This window comes from Enoplosus armatus, chromosome 2 (genome assembly GCF_043641665.1).
Source record: "Enoplosus armatus isolate fEnoArm2 chromosome 2, fEnoArm2.hap1, whole genome shotgun sequence".
Taxonomy (NCBI): domain Eukaryota; kingdom Metazoa; phylum Chordata; class Actinopteri; order Centrarchiformes; family Enoplosidae; genus Enoplosus; species Enoplosus armatus.
In genome coordinates this window covers 3,529,688-3,553,962 of record NC_092181.1, presented here as the reverse complement: position 1 = coordinate 3,553,962, position 24,275 = coordinate 3,529,688, and the positions used below count along the sequence as shown (strand labels likewise).

General features: G+C 42.5%; 2 protein-coding genes across 2 annotated transcripts; both read right to left on the bottom strand.

The window, feature by feature from the left end:
* Window positions 1-398: 398 nt before the first annotated feature.
* Window positions 399-15,088, bottom strand: nomo (nodal modulator). The gene is made up of 31 exons (XM_070912516.1): window positions 14,933-15,088; window positions 14,218-14,307; window positions 14,087-14,132; window positions 13,820-13,920; window positions 13,401-13,507; window positions 13,233-13,305; window positions 12,227-12,379; window positions 11,922-12,059; window positions 11,379-11,468; window positions 11,140-11,245; window positions 10,857-11,007; window positions 10,510-10,687; window positions 10,033-10,174; window positions 9,757-9,888; window positions 8,961-9,097; window positions 8,761-8,848; window positions 8,504-8,567; window positions 8,325-8,420; window positions 7,981-8,202; window positions 7,113-7,195; window positions 6,769-6,928; window positions 5,389-5,515; window positions 4,659-4,772; window positions 4,362-4,489; window positions 4,023-4,164; window positions 3,662-3,745; window positions 1,724-1,834; window positions 1,512-1,613; window positions 1,164-1,283; window positions 855-947; window positions 399-530 (listed from the first exon to the last, which is right to left on the bottom strand). The coding sequence occupies exons 1-31, from the start codon at window positions 15,086-15,088 to the stop codon at window positions 399-401; spliced, it is 3,666 nt and encodes a 1,221-aa protein (XP_070768617.1).
* A 1,302-nt stretch (window positions 15,089-16,390) lies between these two features.
* LOC139290684 (transmembrane channel-like protein 7) lies at window positions 16,391-22,761 on the bottom strand. Its single transcript, XM_070912526.1, has 16 exons — window positions 22,746-22,761; window positions 21,313-21,577; window positions 21,014-21,162; window positions 20,670-20,825; window positions 20,502-20,587; window positions 20,270-20,415; window positions 20,035-20,182; window positions 19,524-19,706; window positions 19,076-19,221; window positions 18,659-18,770; window positions 18,336-18,433; window positions 17,756-17,939; window positions 17,530-17,660; window positions 17,131-17,286; window positions 16,948-17,026; window positions 16,391-16,794 (listed from the first exon to the last, which is right to left on the bottom strand). Exons 1-16 carry the CDS (start codon window positions 22,759-22,761, stop codon window positions 16,591-16,593), a joined length of 2,259 nt encoding a protein of 752 aa, XP_070768627.1. The 3' UTR covers window positions 16,391-16,590.
* Between the last annotated feature and the right edge of the window lie 1,514 nt (window positions 22,762-24,275).

The following is a 24,275-nucleotide window of genomic DNA, read 5'->3' as shown; positions in this document are numbered from 1 at the left end:
ACAAAGGTATAAAAATGGCTCATATTCTATCACAAATATTAACAATTTTCTTTGACAACGAGTGTTCTGGAAAAAAAGAAGTTAAAAAAAAAACAGAAGAAAACAACCTGTAAAATGATGTCAGCCATCAGTCCAGTGAAACTGAATGGCTAATGAGGTGGTGATAGTACGCGTCGAGTGGTTCACGTTGGGGCCAAATCACATCTTAGTGAGCTAAACAGTTCAATAGCACCCACAATCAGCCACAGCCGACCCAAACGCTAAGAGGTTCATCTAGTGAACCGGCATCTGCGACCTATGAGCGAACCCGCAGAGCTCTCCGAGGCTGTAACCATGGGTGCAAGTGTACTATTTAGTGTCCAAAGATGCGGTCCGAGCTGAGCCGTGTGGTTGTGTTCTCATGTGCGCCTGGCCTTCTGTCTCTTGGCCTGGCGTTTGGCTTCGTCCAGAGCAGCGCTGTCCCCGCTGGCTTGGGCCATGCTCCTCACTCCCTGGATACGATTCACCAGCTGTAACAGGAGGGGGATTACCTGCAAAACAGGCCCCCGCAAAAGCTATTAAACAAATGCTTTTTGGATTAACAGTTTCTTACTTGAAATATTAAGAAAATCCCAGCAAAAAAAAAAAAAATGTGATTAACAGGAATGAATACATGAATAAGAACCGATTATAAAGCATGAAAACTACAGGAAGTAGGACATTCTTCTTGATGTCATTCCAAATTTTAGGCTTGGCCACAATAAGGCCAAATTCCAGAGAGGTTTATACCAACTAAACAGATTCAGAAATTCAACAGTCAAACAAGAAAAGCTCTTTGAACATAGTGTCCGGAGCTTGTGGAGGTGGTTGTGTACCTTCTCGTGGTTGTACGCCGCTAACAGGAGTAGCAGAGTGAGGGGCAGAGCTATGTAGGAGCCCTGGGCAACATCCTGGTCAGGCACTTTACGCTGTGGGAAAGCACACACATAAAACACACACCCTGAGATGAGACAACTCCAAGAGAAACAGCCCAATCAATACTGTTTTGATACAAAACTGGCCACAACCTGCACAGTATGCCTCACTGGAAGTTCTTAGTAGTAAAAAAACACATGATATTCTCGCACAGAAAACACAGAGTGGGTTAAACCTTGGGCTAAAAGAAAGAAGCATCTGTGTCTTACAGTGGGGTTGAAGGTGAGTGTGATGTGCTTGTGGTAGCCGCTGGAGGTGAAGGTGACCTGAGGCAGAGTGAAGTCATACTGGGAGCGGGACAGCGTGGAGTACAGCATCAGCACGTAGCTCTGGAGAAGAAAGAAAGAGGCGACTTTAGATTTAGTCCTGGGTCGCTGTTAAGTCTAAAGCTGGCTACACATTTAGTGAGATATACAAGTATGTCAACATTAACGAGACTTATAACCACTGAGCAACGTAGACTAGACAATCTGGTTGTATGACTTGAGCAAATCTTTTCAGTAGTTAGGGCTTCACAACATCCTTTGAGAGCTAAGAGCAGAATGACGAGTAGATACCTCTCCATCTCTGTCCAGGGGAGGGAAGTGGAAAAAGAGGGACTGTCCCAGGGAGACACTGTTGATTGGGTTGTCCAGATTGTCACTCTTGTAAAGCTTCACCTGGACAAAGAAAGGGGAGAAAAAGTAGTAAAACTTCAGAAATGTATGTAAGCTTACTAAAAAAAAGAAAAAGGACTCATTTAGGGACAATATAAGCCAAGCAGTCCTACCGATAGTGTTGGGAGATGTTCAGGGGATGTGTGGACATTTCCACTGAGGTCAAACTGATTGATTTGCCTGAAGGCAATGATGTTGACCCCTTCAATGTCACTACTGCCGACCTGAGAGGGAAAACAGGGCTTAATGTACAGATAAGACATTGCGCTCTTACAGAAAACGCCAAATGTGAACGGTGGATAAAGCTTTGAACAAGTCACACGGTGTGATAATAACAGAGAATTAAGTGGAATTAAGGCATTTCCAGCCTTGCCAGAGAGATTAGGAGGGCTGAACTTTTCAGACAAGCGAAAATTATGAACCGAGAGGTTTAAACTTGCAATGGGATTATCGTTGCTTTTGTTCTGCACATAGAAAGGCCCTGTGTGATAAGGCTGCTGATAAGTCATAATCACAGAGTTCCCACAGTTATTTTAACAATTCAATTACAAAGGTTTTCCATAACCTCCTATGTAGTTTTCAGTGCCGTGCATGAAGGAACCTTTAAAACACACTATGACATTGGAAATGTGTTGGTGTTTGGACTGGAGGATCAAGAAAGGCATTTTAGTAGAGGTTCAAAGTTCATTCTTGACCTTTGAAACAGTGATTGAGACAACAATCTCACAACAAGGTCCATTTAATAGGTGTTGAGGAGCTTTTGATCATATGCCATGATTAGGGCTGCAACTAACGATTGTATTCATTATCGATTGATCTGTTGATTGTTGTCACAATTAATCGTTTAGTCTATAAAATGTAAAAAGAATTGTGAAACAAGCTCATCACAGTTTCCCAGAGCCCAAAGTGACGTCTTCAAATTGCTTCTTTTGTCCAACCAACTGTCCAAGACTCTTCATTCACTATCATAAAAGAAGCTGGAAGCAGCAAACGTTTTACATTTTTACTTTAAAAGTGACTTCAACGATTTATTGATTATCAAAATAGTTGGCAACTAATTTTTGTGATCGAATAATTGATTCATTGAGTAATTGTTGCAGCCCCGATATTCATCAGCAGATGGAGATGCCCAGTTGTCATCGTCAAGAATGAACTTTGAGGCTCAGCTTTTAAGCAAACAAGGATGAGAAGTCCTTAAAATGCTCACAAATAAAGGAAACTTGAACGTCTACAATTTCCTGACAATTTGGCAAAATCCATCTCCTGATGAAAATCATTTGATATGGTAGAAAGCTCCAGAACAGGACCTTGTGGTGAGGTTGTTTTCTCAACAACAATTAAGTACTTTTAAAAATTAAGTTGTGAACCAAAGTGACCTCTATAGTGTACTTTGTACAACATGCATTCATATTTCATTTGCACAGATGAGATGCCAACCTTCACGTTTTTGTTTTTGAGCAGAATGCTGAACTAACACTGCCTCAATAAAGGCACCTATGACATTCGCACTTTTCCTTGCTTGCGTAAAGGGAACTTCACTGATTTTACACATCACAGTCTGTTCACAGCTGTTTCATGTCTCAGCGGTACCTTAAACAACACCCCCCACAAAGACTGCCCGCGGCGCTGTTTCAGGTCTGATTCTCCTCTGTAGCCCACTCCTCATCACTGCTTGAGGCTAACGGCTCAAGGCTACAACAGCTGCTACTAGCATATTAAACCCACATCTGGGACTTAATTGTCGGCGGTTGAGTTGCATTTTGGCTAATGTAGTTGTCGTGTTGACGACGAAAAAGGATGCGTGGAATACAAAAAGATGATATCTCTGGTTCTGCTGCATCGGTTTTACTTTTAAAACTGTCCATCGTGAGGCCGACAATGTTACATCGGTGGAGTACCGTTTTAATAAAACAGAATCTTAAACCTGCTGTCTTGTTAGTTAGCAATGAATGCTGGTGTTATATTTGCATGCTGAAAGAGAGAGGTTAGAATAGTGTAAGTGATATTTAAATTAAAGGCTTTGTGAAGCCTTTAATAAGTCTGCGTCTTACCTCTATAGCTCTGTGTTGTGGTAAGGCCCTCTCTATGTGGTCGTTGCCTTCAGCTCGCAGCTGAATTAGATATTTGCAACTCGGCTGCAAGGGAACATTACGTTCATTAAGTCATACGAGGTATGCAGTTAAAAGGCTTAGAAGATACAGCACAAGGACAACATTTGACTGATCCAATATGCTTTCTGTGTACAATCACATACAGTCTGTTATGCCTGCTCAAAATGCTGCTTACACAATGTATTTTACAAGGTCAAATCACTACTTTTCCTCTGGATTGAAGACATGACAGCAATCTGTAGGGAGTGTTAATGTTGTTTTAAACCCTCCCTTGATTTTAACATGTTCCTAGCGTACTCACCAGCAGACCCCTGAGTCTGAAGCGACCGTCCTCATCAGTGACGGTGTCTTCGCTGTAGAGGCTGCACTCTCCCTGTCCCACCGCCTCCACGGCAACATCACTCTCTGCATCCCCACTCAGAGACTGCACCGCTCCGTAGCAGCTGAGGACACAAAGGTACAAGACCACGATCAGAATGATGTGCTACGGACATTTGTGGAGCTAGACCCTCTTCTTTTCCAACAGCAAACAGCATCAAAAGGTGAATATACATTTGAGTGACATGCTGTAGACGTTGAAACAGGAATTTCTATATGCTAAGCTAAACAGGGCCTCACTGTACAAGGTACACTGGTGTACCTGTAAGCGGTCTTTATGCCAGTTATATCGATGCTGAGGTTTTGACCCTCCTCCACTGTGATCATCTGAGACGCCGGCTCAAAGCGGAACTCCTTCATCATGGGCTTGAAGTAGTACTGACCAGGACTCTGAGGAGAGAAGAGCAGTGATTATATCAAACGGAACGCAGAAGAATATGTGCATCAGCTACAGCACAAGCCAGAGCATCCCTACAATCAGCTGGACAGCGTGGCAGACTCGTATCTTACGCCGCAAAAAGAAAATTACAACAGGGAAAGCAAAGTGCTGGATCCCTACCAGGTTATTAAAGGTGAGCAGGCCAGTGTCCTGGGTCAACAGGTTGGAGCGAAACTGTCCTCCACTCAGAGACAGGAGGACACCTGATAGGGGATGACCATCCTCAGATTTGATCTACAGCACAGAGGGAAAGAGAGGGAGAGTACAGGTTATAGATCTCATGTCAATCAACTAATAGATGAACTGTTTCAGCACTTTATATTATACTACATGAGTATGTCGAGCCCAAATTTGAATAATAGAAATTGGACATATATGAAATTTGAAATACTCAGTGTCACTTCAAAATACAAGATAATGTGGGCTCAATGGAGACATCTTGAAATCACTTAGTCATGGCTCAAACTGTGAGAGCCAAATTGTGAAATTAGTATCACACAGTCTGAAAGGGAAACTGACACTGATCATTTGTGCCAGGATCTAATGGTCGCTGTAGATAATTGCAGACCCTTGCAGTACAAAGGCGAAGCACTGGCAAGCACGCGGCAAAGCAGAAAAATGATTCAACTATCGTCAGTGATCTTTCCTTTTGATCATATTTGGGAAAAACACACAGCAGGAACAAACAAGGGCTTTTCATCATGTCACTTCATGTTCATTTTAAACCACGTAGTCAGCGAAGTCAGAGTCATACTCTGGATGAAAGTGTCAGCTAACGAGTAATATATAAGAATAATAGCACATATAAAAGGGGTGTATTATGTACGCAAGTGAGGATGGTCACATGTACCGTGAAGGTGACACCAGCCAGAGCGAACGCCTTGAAATCTCCCTGGGTTCCCTCCACAGGACTCAGGACGAAACCTTCTTTACTGGCACTGATGTCGTACTGCCGGTCGCTGTGGAGCGGGCCCACGCTGACGGAAAGAGAGGAGCACAAAATGAGGTTAGCACTGCCCGTCTCCAGGATGCATGTTTTATACTATGTGTCGTGCGATTACAATACAAGCACACATACGAGACAAAATGACATACGTATATGATAATGACAATAGTCCAGAATTCCATCCAGAAAACACTACTCAAAAAGGACATCTTGACATTACAGTCAACCCAAAACGATTTCTACCATGCGGAAAACTGTTTTTTTGTTCAAAGCTCAAGGCAACTGCTGACAAACCCTCAAGAGACCCAGCACCTTCAGAGGATCTTCCAGAGGCATCTAAAATTGCTCCTATACAAACTGTAATGTGGGCATCAGTAAATATTTACAGTGCAACATGAAAAAAGAAATGTCTAAATGTCACTCTATTATCCTTCTTTGGCTTCCTTCTGTTTGGTAGATAATCACGCTCTACGTTTTGGAAAACCTAATGGTGTGGGATACTTGGCACCATTAAAAGTGTGGCTATTAGCGCTTAGTATCACTTATTTGTGATGTTCTCATGTCTGTCCAGACAACTATCACTGGATTACTTTTATACTGAAGAAAATTTCAAAATGTCAGTTCTGGAGTAACAAATAGCTGCTTCTCTCCTATGATTTCTAAGTGGATGTTCATTTAGCTAAAACTAAAAACTACTCTGTACAAGCTGCTCGTCTGCATGTAGAACAACATCTGTTTGACCGCTGGAGAAGAACAACTGAGCAAGCTTTAACAAACAGGGCAAGTCAAACGATTCAATATGGTTTTCTTGCCACAGACTGCACGGAAGCAGCGCTCCATGACCTCAAAGCTCTCAGCCCTGGCACTCTGGTGTGCAGCTTTCGACAGCGTGTACCCTGAGGTCCTTTCAAACAGACTGCACAAACGGGTTGGTCTCTCAGGCACAGATTGTGATTTAATTGTCTGTTTGGCTGACCAGCACTAACAAGGTTTTTGTTTTTTGTTTTTTAAATCTCTCTCAAAATGGGCTTGAGCAGCAAATTATATAACTGCCAGAGTTTTAACTCGGACCCACACATCGCCGCCGTTTCTGCACTTGGGGTTTAAATGTATTTATGGAGAGGCCCCTATATATTAATGACTTGCTAAGCACATACACTTACAGCAGAACCCTAAGACCTTGACTCTGTTTCCTTTCAGCATGACAGAAATCTAGGCCATTTTTGGCTCCTTGCGTCCCTCTAATTCACTTTCTCTCTCATGTAAAGCACTGGGTGCTCATACCTGTATGCTCCCATCTCATTAGTGGCCACAGTAATGAGCGGCGCAGCAGCCCCTCTTTCAGTGATGGAGATCTCCACACCCTGTAGCTCTGGTGACACCTTGCCCTCCAAGAAGAGACCTGCACGCCCTGCGATGTCCACCAGCCGACCTGGACACGACTCTGTCGAGAGAGTATAATTACTTGTTAGGTAGGCTTGTTGAGGATGTTGTTTTTCCCCTCTTTCTCCATGCAACCCATGAGTTACAGTTGGAAGTTGGGGCTAAAAATATGATAAGCACTCAACTCAGGCATATGCTTTTATGAAGAATTAAAGACTTAAGAAGCAGTTATTGTAGAAACGAACCTCCAGTAATAGTGGCCTCTACCTCAGGAGGGTAGAACAGCAGTTCCTTGGATGAGGGCGTCACTGTGATCTTCTCTCCAGCCCTGTACAGTCACACAGTGTATATATTCACTCACTGCATCATCACATGTATTCAAGACTAAAACAAGACTCTTAGACTTGGTGGTTATTATTAGTGGATGTCAACCAGCCACTAATAATAAAGTTAGTTATTCTGGGTTCCAGTGTTCTGCAGGTAAAAGTTTCCGCACACAACTTTAGGTGACTCACATTTGGAGCACTTCCAAAGCTTGGACTGGTCAAACTGCCATTACAAAAGACGAGCAACTGCATTAGAAAATATCTAGTTCTTAATAAAAAAAAAAAGTAAAAGGCTAAAAGCCTGTGGGCATTAAAACGTTAACAGAGACGTTTACTACGACTCCTCAAGGTGCCTTTCATTAAGAAACATCTGTTGCGTGGGCAGCTAAAGCTACATTTTGGTTCGCACCTCTGTCTGACTGATAGTTGGCAGAGGCTCATGGGCACTGTGGTATTCAGAGCCATCCACCATGCCAAACTGATGGAACCCAGCAACAAAGTCGAACAATTGAATCTGATGGCCATACCATAAATCAGTAGGATCGTTATGTTATATGGGAGATTCCTGCGTTTAAGAACATTGTGGAAATCATTACAAATAAAAACTTTGAAACAGAATTTAGTTGGGAAAACTGCTTCCAAAACCAACAGCTCATCTCTTTTTGCAATGCTATACGACTAGTATGTGCAAGAGGCCCATCGTCTTCACACGTTTGCAATCCTTACTTACGTCCTTACTCTCTGTTGAGAGCAAAGAGTACAAATTGAAAAATGCAGTGCAACCGACCTGGCCCAGTAGGAGAACTCATAGTGGAAGGGGCCTGTCAGTTCATCAGCCTTCTCTTGGATAGGAGGGCTATCATCCCTGGCACCTCCGTCCTCTTCGGCGGCACGGCGCTCTCGTTCCTGACGGCGCAGTTGAATCTCTTGCAGCTGCTGCTCCTGCCTCTGCTCCTCCAGGCTGCGCAGGGGACCGAGCACCAGCGCCGGCTCACTCTCAATGGATGATCTGACCGAGAAGGAAAAAAAAAAACCCCCCAAAACTATTCAAACTGGACATTTGCAGAAAGACGCTAATTTTAGCACACGGGGTCTCTGAAAATGAGCAGAGCCACGCTGAGTCGCCATTACTTGATAGTCACTGTGACGTCTAGGATCTTGTCGGTGGTGATGAGGCCGGTCATGTGGTGCCGCACTGCCGTGAGGGTCAGGATGCTGGGGGCTGAGCTGTTGGACACAGGTCAACCACAGTCACTTGGTTGAACTGCTTAGAGGAAGAACACTCTTTTAACCCAGAAATAAATACTTACGTATCGTAGGTGTAGAAGTCCTGCTCAAACTGGTGGCAGGAGCGAGGGGTGACTTTGTAAACACCTGGACAAGCCATATTTAGTTGATTAATTACTTTGCTCCAGTTTTATATTTAGCTAAGTCTGACACAGACCTTTCAGCTCAAAACACTGTACTCTAACTATGCACAAGGGAACAGTTGGTACACTGATATTTTCCTAGATATGCTAATTCCTACTATGTTTAGCTAATGAGAGGTCAGCAGAATGAACTTCACCAGGCTTGGAGAGGCAGAAGCGGTTGACTCCCTTAGAGAGGTTGTACACGCCGACGTTCTCAGGTTTGCTGCCATCTTGGAAGAACTCCTGCGCAGAAAACGACCATTCAGTTAGAGTCTGAATAATAACTGTGGACGCGCTACCATTGGCTACAACACACACCAGACGTAGTTACTGTAGAGAGACACTGATTACTGACCAACGTGATGGCATGGGAGAGGGAGCAGCGGAGGATGTAGCCAATCTGCCTGAACTCCACCCCCAAGACGTCCGAGTCCAGAACCTCCACTTCCACGGACTTATGCTTCCAGCACCACTCCTCGTGAGAAATACTCACTGACGGGTGTAAAGATGGGAGGGAAGAACAAATAATTAAACAGGTTAAAAGAAAAGCAGAGATCTAAATCCGCCACACCAGTTAAAGAGGAAGGTGGAGGCTTTCCCACAGACGACCTTCTAGTTATCTCATCTTTAAACAAATGTTTAAGAAAGTTAACTTCTTGCACTACTCGGGCCTGGCAACAACAAGCTGAGTAAACGTGCTTCGAAGACGCTGTGTGTGCAGATAGCTTGCAGGCACACAAAACAGATTGTGTGCACTGGACAGTGAGTGAGATGGATGCAGCACCAGAAGGTACTGAAACGGTGGCTGAATACTGTGCGTTCCTGAAAGCTGCTGCTAATTACCAATTATGATCGAAAGCTGGTAATTACTTATTGATTTCCCCACAATCGTTAGAGAATAATTAGTGTGATTTCTGAATAGATGTGGAGGATGGAGGAGTCACTTTATATACAACTGGTTGGCTTGAGGACTTCCAGTCAAAACTTGCATGCTGACTTTGCCTTTGTGCTCCTCTTAAATGCTGATTTACAGAAATGATACTTGTGACATGCACCAATTTCTAATTTGTATTAGCTCCAAAGAAGAAATAAATATCACAATTATGATTATTACTATTATGAAGGATGTGTTATCGGGAGTGAGTGCTGACCTTTGTATTTCCCAGGTAAAACATGCTCAAAGGAGAAGCTGAGGATGTCACTGCTGCCAGACAGAGCCACCGCCCTTCTCTCTCCCTGCCGACTCACTGGTTGCAGGGTTACTGACAGGTCATCGCAGGACGCTAGAGGTCAACCAGAGGACACATGGTCAGGTCATGTGAAAATACACACAAAGATGTAATGTTTTTATGGGTTGAAGCTGCATTGCAGACAAAGACAGTCTGTGTTCTAGAAACAAATGAGTATAAAAAGTACCACGCCCTTACCTAAACAGTAGACTTTTCCAGAAACGGAAGCCATGAATTGGGTGAAAAGTAAGTCAGTGAGGGGCCGGTCCACGAGGGAGACCTCCAGGGCTTGAGGCTGCAGAGCCAGTCCTGCTTTCACCTCCGCCTCGGGAAGAGACACCTTAACACGTGCAAAAATAACCAAATTTACCTTGTTTTTAATCACACTACTACATAAGCACTGAAATTAAATGTATCTCTGGCAATACATCTCAAAACCTAATAGTATCATAATATTGACTTATTCTGGACTATTTCTGAATACTCATGAAGTTAAGATTTGTCAAATGACCTAATTTGGATGTTTGACTTCCACCTGTAATACAGCAAATGTCCCAGTATCTCAGTAAAAGTCATTGTTTACTGTCTGTGGATTAGACATCTTGTCAGCTGTGCATTTTCCCTTTAAATGAGCCCATGTATATTAAGTCCTAGTACAAAAAACTAGAGACTTACATGGACACTGTAGTCTCCAGGTTTGGCCTGAAAGCAGAAAGCCCCCTGAGGATCAGAGTCGATGGTCCTGCTGGAGGTCTTGTCTTGGTCCTGGTTTGTCAGAGTGACCTTGTAGCGGCCCTGCTGCTTCATGCCCTCGGGCAGGCGGCTGATGGAGATCAGGCCGCAAACACTGAACCTGCATGGGACCAACATCAGAACAGAGCAATGTGGTAACGTGAAAAGCCGAACTGAGAGGGCCAACGCTGAATTTTTGTAATTGATTTCAAAACATGTACAATGTAGGAATTAGACATCTTAGTGAAAATGTATGCAGCTCAAGCAGTAAGTGGACAGGCAGGACGTACCCTGCCGTGATGATGTCAGGAAGTTGAGGTGTGTTGGGGGCGATCTTCACTGTGATTGGCTCAAAGAACATGAGGTCCTTGTTGACACGGATGGTGTAGGTACCAGCCGTCATGTTCTCCAACCGGAAAGAACCATCCTCCTTGCTGAGGACTGTGAGGACAGAAGAGCAAAGTGTGAAAATGTGTAAATATGAGAACCACTGAACGCACAAAGAAAGCATTTCCACAATTGTTTGCTTTTAAGACATTACAACTACAGCATGGAGTTTTCTGGTATGGTTACCTTTGATCTGGTTGTTGAGGGACACTGTGGCATCGGCGACGCCCTCCCCACCGACACTGTTGAGAACTCGGCCTGTCACGGAGAAGCCCATGACGCGGAAGGTGGGCTACATGCAAAGCAACAGAGACAGCATTAAATGTCAGAATGTGGTACAATGCATAAAATGTATGCATGCGTGCAAGATAATGACAAATTTTACAACTAATATTGAACAATTTAGCTATAATGTGACTCTTTACCTCTAGTTTCAAACTGTTATGTTCCACCTTGAAATTCATCCTAGAAGGAGCGACATCAAACGTGATCCTTTCTCCCCTGTAGAAAGGCACCTGAAGTGAAGGATGTCAAAAAAAGCAGAATTAGAGGCAGAAATAATTCGATTTACACGAGAGAGAATGTGACAGAGGAAGTCATTTTCAATGCAGTGTGCAGGTTAAAGTTACAATGTCATGAAAACAAAACCCATTTCTGATACTATTTGTGTTTGGCATTTTTCTGTAATGCCCATTCACTGTATTTACATTCAGTAATTTTCTCTCTATATAGTTTTTAGTGGTAGTGGTGGAGTCCGCCATCCCCACTCTGAATTCAAATTGCCAACCTAAGGGATGGGTTGTGTTGGGGAACAGGTAAGAGCATTTCTGACAAAGTAGCAGCTCAAGGAGTGTTTGCCGTAGTATTAAATCACACCTGCTGTCACTATGGTAACCACAGGTGGGACTACAACTTTAAGTGAGATTGAAATGGGGACAGCCTTCTCTTGGGTTTTACAGGACGCTTACCACAGTGTACTCGCCGCTGGCCAGTGAGGTGAAGACGAAGGCTCCATCTTCCCTGGACAGAGCGCTGCACAGGTAGACCAGGGAGCTGTCCCCAGAATCTGCGCCCTCCACTGGGGTTGTGTTACAACCACCGACGTCCTGAAAACACACAAGCAAATATGGAGCAATGTAAGTAACTTAGTTTTGTGGTCATAATCCATACAAAAGTCCATGTTATTCCAGGAATGCTGCTAAAATGAAAGCATAACATACTATATGTTCACTTTCCTCACTGTTTCTGAAAATGTAAAATAATGTTGGTTTACCTCTTTATTGACTGTGGCTGAGTACAGTAGGAAGGTGACCTCTTTCATGGGCTCTCCATCACTGCGGACCTCCCCCGAGACATCGTAGCCTCCAACTACCAGATGGTCGACGGCCGGGGCATTGGCATTGGAGACGTGCACTGAGGTAGTGCTCTACAAAAAGGGAGGCGGCAAAGGTCACCGCATAAGTTACAGTGAGGGTCGGAATAATGGCGCTGCCAGGAGCAGTGTGATTACTGCTGGAGATCATTAGTTATCAACCTGCTAACCTGACAGGGAACCTTATCCGCTGAGCAAGTGGCTGAAAAATGAAGTCTTCTACACTCAAGTGGTACAGAATTAAAAAAGACCTGAGATCAAGCATCCTTCACCGTATTAATGAGACTACTCAGATGGAGAACTGTGACACTGTGGTGCCCAGCAGTGTTAATACCCGAGTATGGGAAAGATGTCAAACACAGGTCTAATCTGACTGCTGCTTGAAATCATTAGTTACAAACCTGCTGATCTGTCCCAACTCTGTTCCAAAAGCCTTAATCCATCTTTTGAAATCATCATTGTGGGGCACTCAATTTATATTCTGAGCTAAATGGGCTACTCTGTTACTGTACATTCTTCAGTTTTTAACAGTGCCTGTGTGTGATTTATTGTATACATACAGTATACAGTGTTCTCTCTCTCTCTTGCAAATGAAATCATGATCTAAATGAGATTTTTCTGAATAAATAACAACCTTAATTCCGCAATTATCTGTTAGAGAATGTAAGTAACATTTTAGGGGAATCAGTAAAGAAAGATTTGACTATGACCACAATGTCTTGCAAAGTACTTTGCGCTTGATCAAGGAGCAGTCAGCAGGGCTAAATGTTGAAGACATAGCAAAATGTCTTAATGTCCAAATGATACTTAAAATAAAAGACGCATGTCCAACATCGCATATGCTCCTTTCATGATTCTATATAGTCTGTGCTGTTGATACAGCCTAATGAAAAGTGAAGGTACCAACCTGCTCCAGAGTCCAGGAGGGATGGAAAGCTGTGATGTCATAATTTCCAGGGAGTACTTTTAAAAAGGTATACCTGTGTTAGGCAGACCAAAAAAGGAAAGCCCTTGAAATGGCAGACAATTTAAGACATATGTTTAGTGCAAACACAGAAAGGTGTGAGCCACTTACTTTCCTCCAGGCTGTGTGACGACACTCTGGAGTTTCTCCTCTGTTCCCACTGGGCTGAGTTTGACTTCTACTCCAGCTGGACCCAGGAGATGGCCTTTACTCAGAACCTGAAAGATGCAGAGTACATTTTATTACCAGGGAGATATTTCATGATATGCATTCATTCATTCCTAGACTGATAGCAAAAAAAACTTACAGAGGGGTGAATACTCTGCACACACACAAACAAGAAAAGTGTGAAGTGTTGAACCTCACTCTGTTGTACACGAGTACTTTTTCACCATGCATAAAGCTGCAGGACATTGTGATCTCAGTTGCAATTTTAAGCTTTAAAACCTGTTTATGTGCGGATAAGCGTATACGGTCTTCAAGACAAAATGTTTCCATTAATGAGGCAGGAAATCCGTAACAATTCTCACCGTTCCTGAGACTGAAAAGCCAGTGAAAACAAAGTTGATGTCTTCTTCTTTTGTACAGATGTCACTCACTCCATCCACATGGAGGTCGACACTGGTCGGCTCTGGTGAGAGTTAAAGAAAAAAAAAAACCCATGACAGACCAAAAGACATAGAAGCAAGTAGACAGATAATGCAAACGACCTCTGAGACGGTCTTTGCATTTCCAGGACAACAGCTGGCATAAATAATAGTTGAATTGTGTCAATTTCAGCTGTTATACGGTCTTACCAAAGCTCCACCCAAGCGGAGGCTCAATCTTCAAAACAAAGTCTCCCTGTGTAAAAGAGACACATCTTTAGAGTACAAACACTTTCAGTGAATACAAGAATTCAAAGTACTCAAAGGAGTGAATCTCATACCTTGTCATAGAGAGGGATCATGAAGTAGCCATTGATTGGAGCACAATCCGTTTGATATTTCAATGAACCTTGTTTGGTGTACAGTTTAATCTGTGCATGACAGAAGGCAGAAACTGATCATTAAGTATATATCTTAAATCCTGAACCTGAACAGCTATGGCAGGGGTGCAGTCTCTGTTGCTTTGAATACTGAGTGGAATGGCAAATTGGCTGAGTAATTTGTATCAGCTGTCAGAAACAGCACAGTCTATCTGGGATTTAGATAATTTCTCCAATTAGCCAAATGGCTAATCCCATGGAGCCTGTGAATGAGCAGATTAGGATTGATGGCTAGCACTTAACGTCTTCCTCGTCAACAGACAGGTTTTAGGTTTAAGACAGAGCAGTCGTGTGTAACATTAATATATTACCGTTAACGTAACATAACATATGGGTTTTCAGCCCACTGCGTAACGTGACAGAAAACATACAAATCAGCAAACTAGCAGATAGCTAAATTAACGGCAGACTACATTTTTTGCTGTAATTTACGTTTGCTAGCAACAGAGAGGCAACTGTTGGTTAAGTAGACTACCGTTCATTTCATTCAAACTGTCATTCAACCAAATCCAGTCTCCGCCTAACCTTTAACCTAGTCTACTACGATATACCAGCTAACTGCTTACTGTGGGCTAGCTGCTAGCTAGCTAGCTAGCCGGGACATTTGCACTCTCACCTCGATCAGAGAGTAGTTGATTTCAACGTCGGATTTCACAAATCCCCCGCATGCCACCACTATGTCATCGGAGGATACGGTCAAAAATTGAGAATAGGTGATACAGAGTAACACCCAAAGGGTCCCCATGTCTGCCCGGATCGTAATTCTCAACATTTTGGCTGACTGATCTCTCGTTGAGCCGAGCAACAGCACGCTGCCTCCGGTTCCGTGCCAGCTGAGCTGCTGTCAACTAGCGAGCAAAGAGTCAGGAGCAGCGACCCCTGCTGGGCCGGAGGTGGTATAACTTGTTAGTGAGAGAAAGAAAAGAAAAGAAAAAAGGGCTGCAAATGACGATTATTTGACAAATAATGTTTGTTTATTTTCTATATATCAGCCAGAGGATGACAGAGCTTTGGCTGTTGCTGTGATTGTGACTGTATCCATGGCTGCTAGTTTATTCGGGTGTAACTAACATATCTGATATGCCAGTGGCTGCTTACTGTCGGAGCCCTAACCCTTTTTGAAAGGAGTGATGAGCAATAAATGCAGAATGTAAAGTCACATCATCTCTCTTTTCTGTAGGATCTGCAGAGTGTTTCCCTAAACGGGCTGTTTCTGTCGTCAGTTTCTGTTCACAGTCTTAAAGTTTAGGAAGAAAATTCAATCTCCTGGTTGAGATTATAGATTTTGTATAATTTAAGATTTATATAAACTGTCTGAGGAATGTACATTGGAGAAGGGCTGCACATTTTTCCCAGTCCTTTGTGCTTCAGCAATAAATCTGCTTGCAGCCAAGATCAAGAATTCCGGGATTGTTGCAAAATTGATAAGATTTGGTTTGATATGTTGGTTATCAGAGAAATTGGTGGTGAAATATAATTTTAATTAATCAATTTATATATTTCAAGATGTATTACAAGACACAGTGAGGCATCCGCAGAGTTGGTTTATTAATTTTTTCATCAACTGTATTTTAGAAATTTCTATGCAAAAACTATAAATCCATAGATCCCTCCTACACTGGCAAAAAATATATGTACATAAATATATAAATATTGTATTTTATATATATATATATATTTTGGGTCTTTGTTTTGTTTGCGGAAAGTGTATATCTAAATCTACATAAAGACTAAAAACAGAGTCACAGTAATAAGTAAAAAGAACACGGTTACCTTTAAGTATTTTGAAATGTATTAGTTCTTAGCATTATTATGCAACCAAGAGTGATTAATAATGATAACAGTAGATGTAAGAAAAACACAAGATGCACAACGAACGTACTGTTCTGTAAACACAAAGTTGTAAAAGTAAGAAAACACCAGTGTTAATACATTTAAAGTGCATCAAATTCAGAAAGCTGGTTAAAGTAATTCACGTCCTTCTCAGAAGGAAAAGATGACAGTAGATACAACAGGGAAACACACAAAAACCATCTGATCAGCAATGACTGTTTTGGTTTTAAAAAACTTGAACATTGTGGCCTCTTAATAGTTTTATAATAATCAGATTGTCAACAAAAGAACACTGAGAAGCCAAGACATTCATGTAAGCAGGTCCATAGAAACTCCCAAGTTGTAGTGTTTTCACAATAAAAGACATTTAAGATATCAATTCAAACTGTTTTCAACTCCAGTCCATCTGCCCAGTCTTGTATCTGGTTTTTGGCCCTTGCCTCACACATGTGTGGAGGAGTCAGGAGGTGGGTGTGCCAGGAACACACCTTCATTGAAGTTGTTGGAGAAGCTGGTGTGGTAGCTGGGGCTGCTTCTGCTGCTGCTGCTGCTGCGGGGCTGAGACTTGGACACAGGGGATTTGATAGCTGAGAGCCTCTGGGCCTGGCATAGCTTTTGGATCAGGAAAAGCTTGTCACGACCCTCCTGGGGAACAAAGTGACACATGGATAGATGTAGATGTTTCTAATAACTCAAATGATGATCAAGCATATGATTTAGAAAAGAGATAGAACAGGAAAAGGGTGAAATAGATTTGAAATAGCTTAAACGAAGACATTCAGTTTTGAGTAAACCTACCATGGCCAGCTGCTCCCTTAGTTGCTTAATAACTCTCTTGTGAGCTCCAGCTAGTGCAATCACATAAAACATGGCCAAACTGCAGGGGAGAAAGAAAATGGGAGAAGACCACTTGTTACCAACAGTTAAAAAGTCAGTCTTGCGATGATCATCAATGCTGGAATACCTGACGGAGACACGCACCATGTAACGACAAAGAAGGAGACAGCGAAGGCCTCTGATGAGAGCGCGAAGAGGAGTGTTTGGACTCCCTGGGGCAGCTGGGATACTGTAGCTGGCAGTACCTCCCAGGAGGTGTTGTAATTAACAAATGGTCCACAGGCCTGGGAACAGTTAATTCTGTGTAACAAGGGATGGCTGAATGAGTACAAATGCCAAGAGAAACATGTGAGCAGCAGCAACGAGCGGTCCTACATTTATGTAGTCAGTGAAAAGACAAACATCCCGTCTCCACTTACATACATTTAACAATAAAATCCACGAGATAAATATTGACCTCTGACGTCAGCACTTCCACTTGAGGTTCTCTTAAAGCTGCAGAGAAGCATACATGGTATTACTCATGAACAGTACATTACTCACTGTGCTACACTAACAGTGACAGGCAGACAGGCCAGGGCCAGGCCTATCAGCAGCACACCCAGGAAGAAGAAGTTGGAGCTGGAAGCTCGGAACGGACGTGTGGCTGGACGGCAGTTCTTTATCAATGAGACCTACAAGCAAGGAGCAGAAAGGTGATAGAACATCGGAAACCATAACTTCTGGCATTGACCCATGTCATTCATGTATGTAAGAAAAGAAAATTCACCTTTTTGATATAGAAGATAAAGAAGTATTTAATAGTGCAGATGGCAGGCAGCAGCGGGCTGTAGAACGTGCCGATCCAGCAGATGGTCTGACCGTAGACGATCTCGAGCACATTCTGAGGAATAGCAAACTCCTGCTGGCCCCACCACTTAGCCAGGCCACAGTCACAGTGCTTCACTATCAACCTGAGGAGTATGGGGCAAAACAAGGGCACTGTTACAAGCAACTAAAGACCAAAGGCTGAGGAAGATTTACACCTGGACGTATTATCAGAGGAAAGGCAAGGGGTGCCACAGAATAAAAATAAAATACTTATTATATGTATTTTATGTAATTGATTATATGCATGTCCTGTCTTTTATCTGGACCCTGAGTCTGACATAAAGTTTGATTGATTGATTGAATATACTTGAGCAAGGCTCAAAACAATACTGTAAAATATGTCAGCGGTCATACAGAGAGAGAGAATGAAAAAGGTCAAATGTCTATACCTCTTGAAGTGCGTTAAGATGATCACACAAAGAAGTTTTCAAGATTCTACTGAGACGATGAAGATGTTTTTTGGTAAGATGAGGACTTACTTTCTGGGAAACTCCACAAAGATGGTGACTGCGACAATGATGATGAAGTCAAAGATGGTGAGTTTGTACATCTCCTGGCCCACACGGGTCTCCCAACACTGAGGACAGCAACAAAGAGGTGGACAAAGCAAAAGTACTTATATACCCAGATATCTAAACATGAACTCTTAATAGCTTTACAAGCCTTAGACAGTTTCAGGAAAACACTAAGCATTGAGCTACAGGTCTGCATGTTGAAGCAGAGATCAACGTGGGTTTGATGCTGCCACCTGTGTATTATTACAAGAAGCCATTGTATGTTGGAACGCAGGAAAATGACTTACAGGGTAAAGCAAATGGTTGTAGCCACAGAGGCAGGGCTCCTCTTTACATGTGATCTGAGACCAGAGGGAGAAGAGCAAAACCCCAATACTGGTCAGCCTCATGAAGACACACCTGGGAAGAAAGGAAGGCGGCAGAGAAAAACAGAGAGAAAGAAGGAAAGAAAGTAACTGAATACATGTTTCAAAAGGCAGCAAGTCAGCCATTTAGTGTTCCTGTTGTTACTGCTATTTGGCTCAAGTGTTTCAAGATAAAAACGTGTCCATACAACTATAAATGCTTCCAAAATGCCAACCAGAAAGTCATTGCGCTACTTTATGTTTATTTTCCTAATAGTGTTTGTCTCCTAATGCAATTACTTTTCAAGTTAACGTCACCATTAAGGGAAAGGACGCGCAAGTGAATGAAGTCCATTGTACCTTATGAGAGTGAAGCGGATCTCGAAGGCAGGTGAGTAGTCCTCATAGTTGATGATAATGGAGAAGAGAAGGGGGGTGATGAAGTTGGCCAAGGTGATAACAATTGAGGGTAGATACTCATAAATGAGATCCACAATGAAATTCTCCTGCAATCGAGTGGAAAAAAAAAAAGCTTTGGTGCAAATAAAAGTGCCATTGAGAGCATTTCCTTAATTACCTTAGATGCCTGTTTAAAGCTTTTGGCTAAATTTGATCAACAATTCCACAAAACGGAAAGAGGATATTAAAAGAGCCAGGAGCTCAGTTTTAAGAAATGCTTTCTGGAACTAAAAGGAAAAAATCTTGACAGTTTCAAGCTTGAATGGAGTATCTAGTTGTGAAAGGCAGTTACTTGGACAGAAGGATTATAATAAAAGACCGTCACAGGACATCAGCCACATTTCATTACCTTTATATTGTTCATCTGTGCTTCCTGGGAGAAGATGGTGGCTACATAAATGCTGTAGAAGCAACCAGCCAGCACGCCGATGACGAAAATGTTGAGAATGAGGCGGATGAGGTAAATGCGACACCTCTGTTTGCGGGTGCGATCTGCTATTTTCTGTTTGATCCTCTCCTCCTCCAAATCAGTCTGGGGATACAAGAACATGCAGTTAATGGAAACACAGATTTATGAAGGAAAAATACTAAATCAGTCCACATGGATGAGAAGAGCTTTTTGAAAGGCTTTAAAAAAATAAAACAACCTCGAGAAATCTTAGTGATAAATTAATCGTCTATATTGTATATTGCTTTATACTGTTCTTATACTATGCTGCTGAGGTTACTCGTATCCACCAAAAACTACTATTTGAGCTAACCCTGAGTATGTAAACACTGATGCCCTAATCTTATCTTACTGCTCCTGCTAAATTCTGTCCTATAAGACGTCGTGTTCAAAAGAAAAACGACCAACCAACCCTGAGCTCATAGAGCAAGCTGCTTCTCTTCAGCTTCGCTGCGTTCTCGTTGGTGATGCAGAAGTCCCAGCCAGCAAAGATCTTGTTGCAAAAACTCTGAAAGCGATCCTCATCCTGAACCAGGTTACGTTTGAATCCTGTGGCAGACCTTGAAGAAAGAGTTACACAAAGTGAACCACACATCCAGAGACTGATCTTTCATGCAAACTCCCCCGTGGTTTTGCCTTTTCTGTACCTTTTAACAATCCAGATGAGACTGAGGAACAGGTAGGCTATAGTAACCAGCAGGTAGGCCAGCGGCAAATTGTAAGTGAACTTTGGGAAGTGTATTATGTCCACCTTGTAGTAGCCATAGAAGAGATAGGTCTGTTCCAGAAAGCCCTGCGGATTGAGCACAAAACGTGAGTGAGGTGCAAACATTTTTTTTTACTTCCAGAGACCATTAATTGATAAGTGGGAGGACTCACTCCACCAGACAGCAGATCTGTAATGTGCTCATGAAAGATGACGAGCCCTCGACGGGCGCTGCTTTGATACACACTGCACACACTTCCTGTAGCAAAACGCAGGAAAGTATGAGACAACTTCACGCTTAGTTTTTTGCTCTAGGTTGAAACAAACAAGCGTCCGCTCACCATGATTTGCGTTGTAGGTGGTGTTCCCTGAAGCGTGGGGGCCGACGATGATGGGCAACATGACAAAGCTGAACATGAGTAGAAAGATGATGAAGTTGAGCATGACCAGGAAGCGCAGGAAGGAGAAGTAAGACAGGATCCCGGTGCCAAACATCCCTATGGAACGTAAAGGAGAAGTTTGGGGGAAATGAGCTGTGGAGCAACAAAACCACAATTGGGAAACTTTCTGTCGAGAGCTAAAGTATTATTTACTCATGTCGGCCATCCTGAACAGAAATCAATAAAGAGGCTCTGAAGCTAAGGATGCAATTTTCTGACAGTCCATCTCGTTTTTCATCTCTCACCCTCTATCAGGTGGATGTCTCCCCTCCAGAGCTTCATGGAGCTCACCCATTCTTGGGCTTCATCCCTCAGCCTCCTCAGATACCTGCGGGTGTTTTGCCTCATCTGGCTCCAACTGCTGAGCTCTCGAGCCTCCTCCAAGCGCTGTGTACTAACATGTCATTGTTTGTTGAGAACTTACACTATACAATAACTTGCAACTTAGCCAAAAATGTATTCAGCATTGAACATTTTCAAACAAATATCTTTAATATCTCTTTTCAAGAAGGTGATGAGGGTACTATACTAGTGTCTTTCCTACTTGTCTCTGCGTTTCTCGGCCATGGTCTTGGCTAGTTCCCGGATGGGTCTCTGCTCCGTCTGATTCTTCTGTTTCTCCTCATGTCTGCCGAATGTGCTTAGGCCCCATTTCCCACTGCCGGAGGAGCCAAGTCGCGCTCCAGAGCTGCTTCTTCGTTTGGTGCTACCAGTCGCTGACTTCCTGCGGTACAGCAGGGACTGGTAGCTGGGGAGCTGGTCCAGCAGTGGGTTACTGGTGACTCTTCCACTACGATCAGTGAAGAAGACTTGAAAAGAGATGCACAAATATCATTAGATCTTACAGCGTTAATGATACATTTGATAACGTGATACTCAAATCTACCATTTAATACAATACCAGCTTTTCATTTCCAACAGTTATGACATGGTTAAAACTGACATGTGAAATGTGATGGTCTTTCACCACTGGACTGAACTACTAAATGTATGATGCTGATATTGTTCTGTGACAGAATTGAACAAGACACAAAAAACAAAACTGCAAAATAAATTTGAGGGCAATTCAAATCCAATATTTATAGTATGTTTAATACACTGTGGTGAGATAGTCATTGCAGTTTTACCCATTTTAATCAAAAACAGGATCTATTCATAATTCATTTAAAATGATTCCCCATCCTTTACAAATAGCAACAGGTAGTGTCATGCCTTTAACAGATACCTTCTGTGTGACTTTCAAGTTATAACATTTATAAAAACAAACATATGGAAGATAGACAAGTTGTTAAGGAGGTAGTTTGATGATTCTATATTTTATTCTCTTCCAATCTGAGAAGGCATCCACATGTAATATCTTACTTAATATGACAGCCAGTTAGATCATATCACTGGAGCGGCTTTAATTATTGTCAGAAGAAATTTCACAATGTTTAAAATGACAGAGGGTCGGCTATTACACACAGCATGCAGACATATGAGCCAAGATTAATTTCCTTTGCTTTTTCTTTCCAGTAGTTTAATAAATCCTGGGGAAAGGAATGTTTTAGATGAGCTGCTAGTTTGTCAGCCATCATCACAAACGAGCTGTACAGTGTCGCTTGTACGTGTTGCGTATGGCAATTAACATATGGCTTTCTAATGCGAGCAACAAACACTGGCTGAGACTGTGTTTGCCTCCCTTGTTGTTTTCATCCAACCTAAAACAATGGCTAACACCAAGAAGCAGACTCAGCGAGTACAAAGTGCCAACAGCGGAGTCTCGACACGTTACAGAGACAAATCCAAACAACTCCCTCAACCCGGTATTATTATCAAATCATTAACTAGCAGGGCAAAGTTTTTAGCCTGTTGTTGGCGGCTATTTGATGTTAGTTTAAAGCTAGCATTACTAGCTGGTTAGCTAAGTTTTAATTAAGTTAAAACCCAACTTGCTAACAAGGATAGCTGCAGACACAAGTGTCTCGCTAAGTTTACCTGAGTCGACCTCCATCATTCCCTTTTCTGAGAGAATAAAATAGCTACGTATCGGATAATGTTTCTATTAGCTAACAATTAACCTAGCAGAGTTCGTCAGCAGGGAGTGGACCCTCCGCTGTCTGTCAGGAAGACTACACCGCTTCTCCCGCAGACAACTTCCTGGATGTGGATACAGGTCCCAGAGCAGCCCTGACCGCAAACCCACTGGTTTTATGTCATTTAATGGTACATTTTCCTTGTTAGTTCCGTCTTATTTTATACTTTGTACTTTATTAATGCAATGTAATGTAATCCCTCATCTATACAAATAAAGATGAAAATGAAATAGCTTGTCTGAAGGGTACTCAGCGACTTAGTATTGCTCTAAATTGGGGTCAGACTTGATGATGCAGAATTTGAGTTGTGGTTGCTAAATGAAATGGATCAAACTCCTAAAACACTGCATCCTACATTTCCCAAAATGCAACTCAATACAATCTATTGTAAATACATTCCCTGCCAGGTTAATGCCCATGTCTGTCAAACTCCATGCATTACCTTTATATTTAGTCCATGCCCCATGTTTGCAACATGGGGTTATTTTCTCTTACTCTTTCCTCCAGGGCCATAAAAGATATTGTGCAAGTGCTTTTACAGGCTGTGTACTAGTACCCTCCTACTTGTGACCAGTAACCTAAACGTCGTGTTGAAGCAGCGGAGTGCATGTCTAAAGTGAAGAAGAAAAAGGCTGGGAGAAGAACTAAACAATATGTTTATGTGAGTGTAATCTCTGACCTTTACCAACAGTGGCAAAACAATGAAGTGAAAAAAGCTATCCTACCATAGACCCTGATATATGCCTTGGCCAAGGGAATTTCCCTTTAGTTAGTGAGTAGTGTAATCATATCCAGTTTGCAAGATCTGTCTTTCTATTTATCTATGTATCTATCTATTCATTCATTGATCTATCTATCTGTAGACTTCTTCAGTCAGTAAGCACCACCACAGGTCAACCTACAGCAGATACAACGTGGACTCTTAAGTATGCCAATTAAATTTTAGCCTTAGGGATTCAATTATTTTTTTTTTACACAATACAAAGTGTCCACGTGGGATTTCACAGCCTAATCGGAATCAGTGGACTTTTACCTTTACTTCAGCACACACTTCCTGGTAGCCAGTTTTATCTCATTGACACTGGTTCTCAGGCTGACTCACACAGGCTGCTCCTCAGCACGGACCACTAAAAAGACTTCAAGTCATTCTTCTGCAACTCTACAGCATTTTGTCAGGACTTCCTCCCTGTATACACATTTCCCAGGTAAGCAGGGTTTGAGAAGAGAGCAGAATATAGTTTATCAAGGTTTTTTATTATCTGCACAGTGTGTTGACTATGTGTTGTCCTATGTGTAGTTCTGAGTTTTTTCTTTCTAACTTCCACCGTTGATTTGTCCGACTGTAGTTTTCTGTGAACTGTTCTTTAGATTTTCCTTCTCTGCTAGTGGCTCTGTGTAAGAACCATAGAGCTAGGCTACTACATGCGGTGGA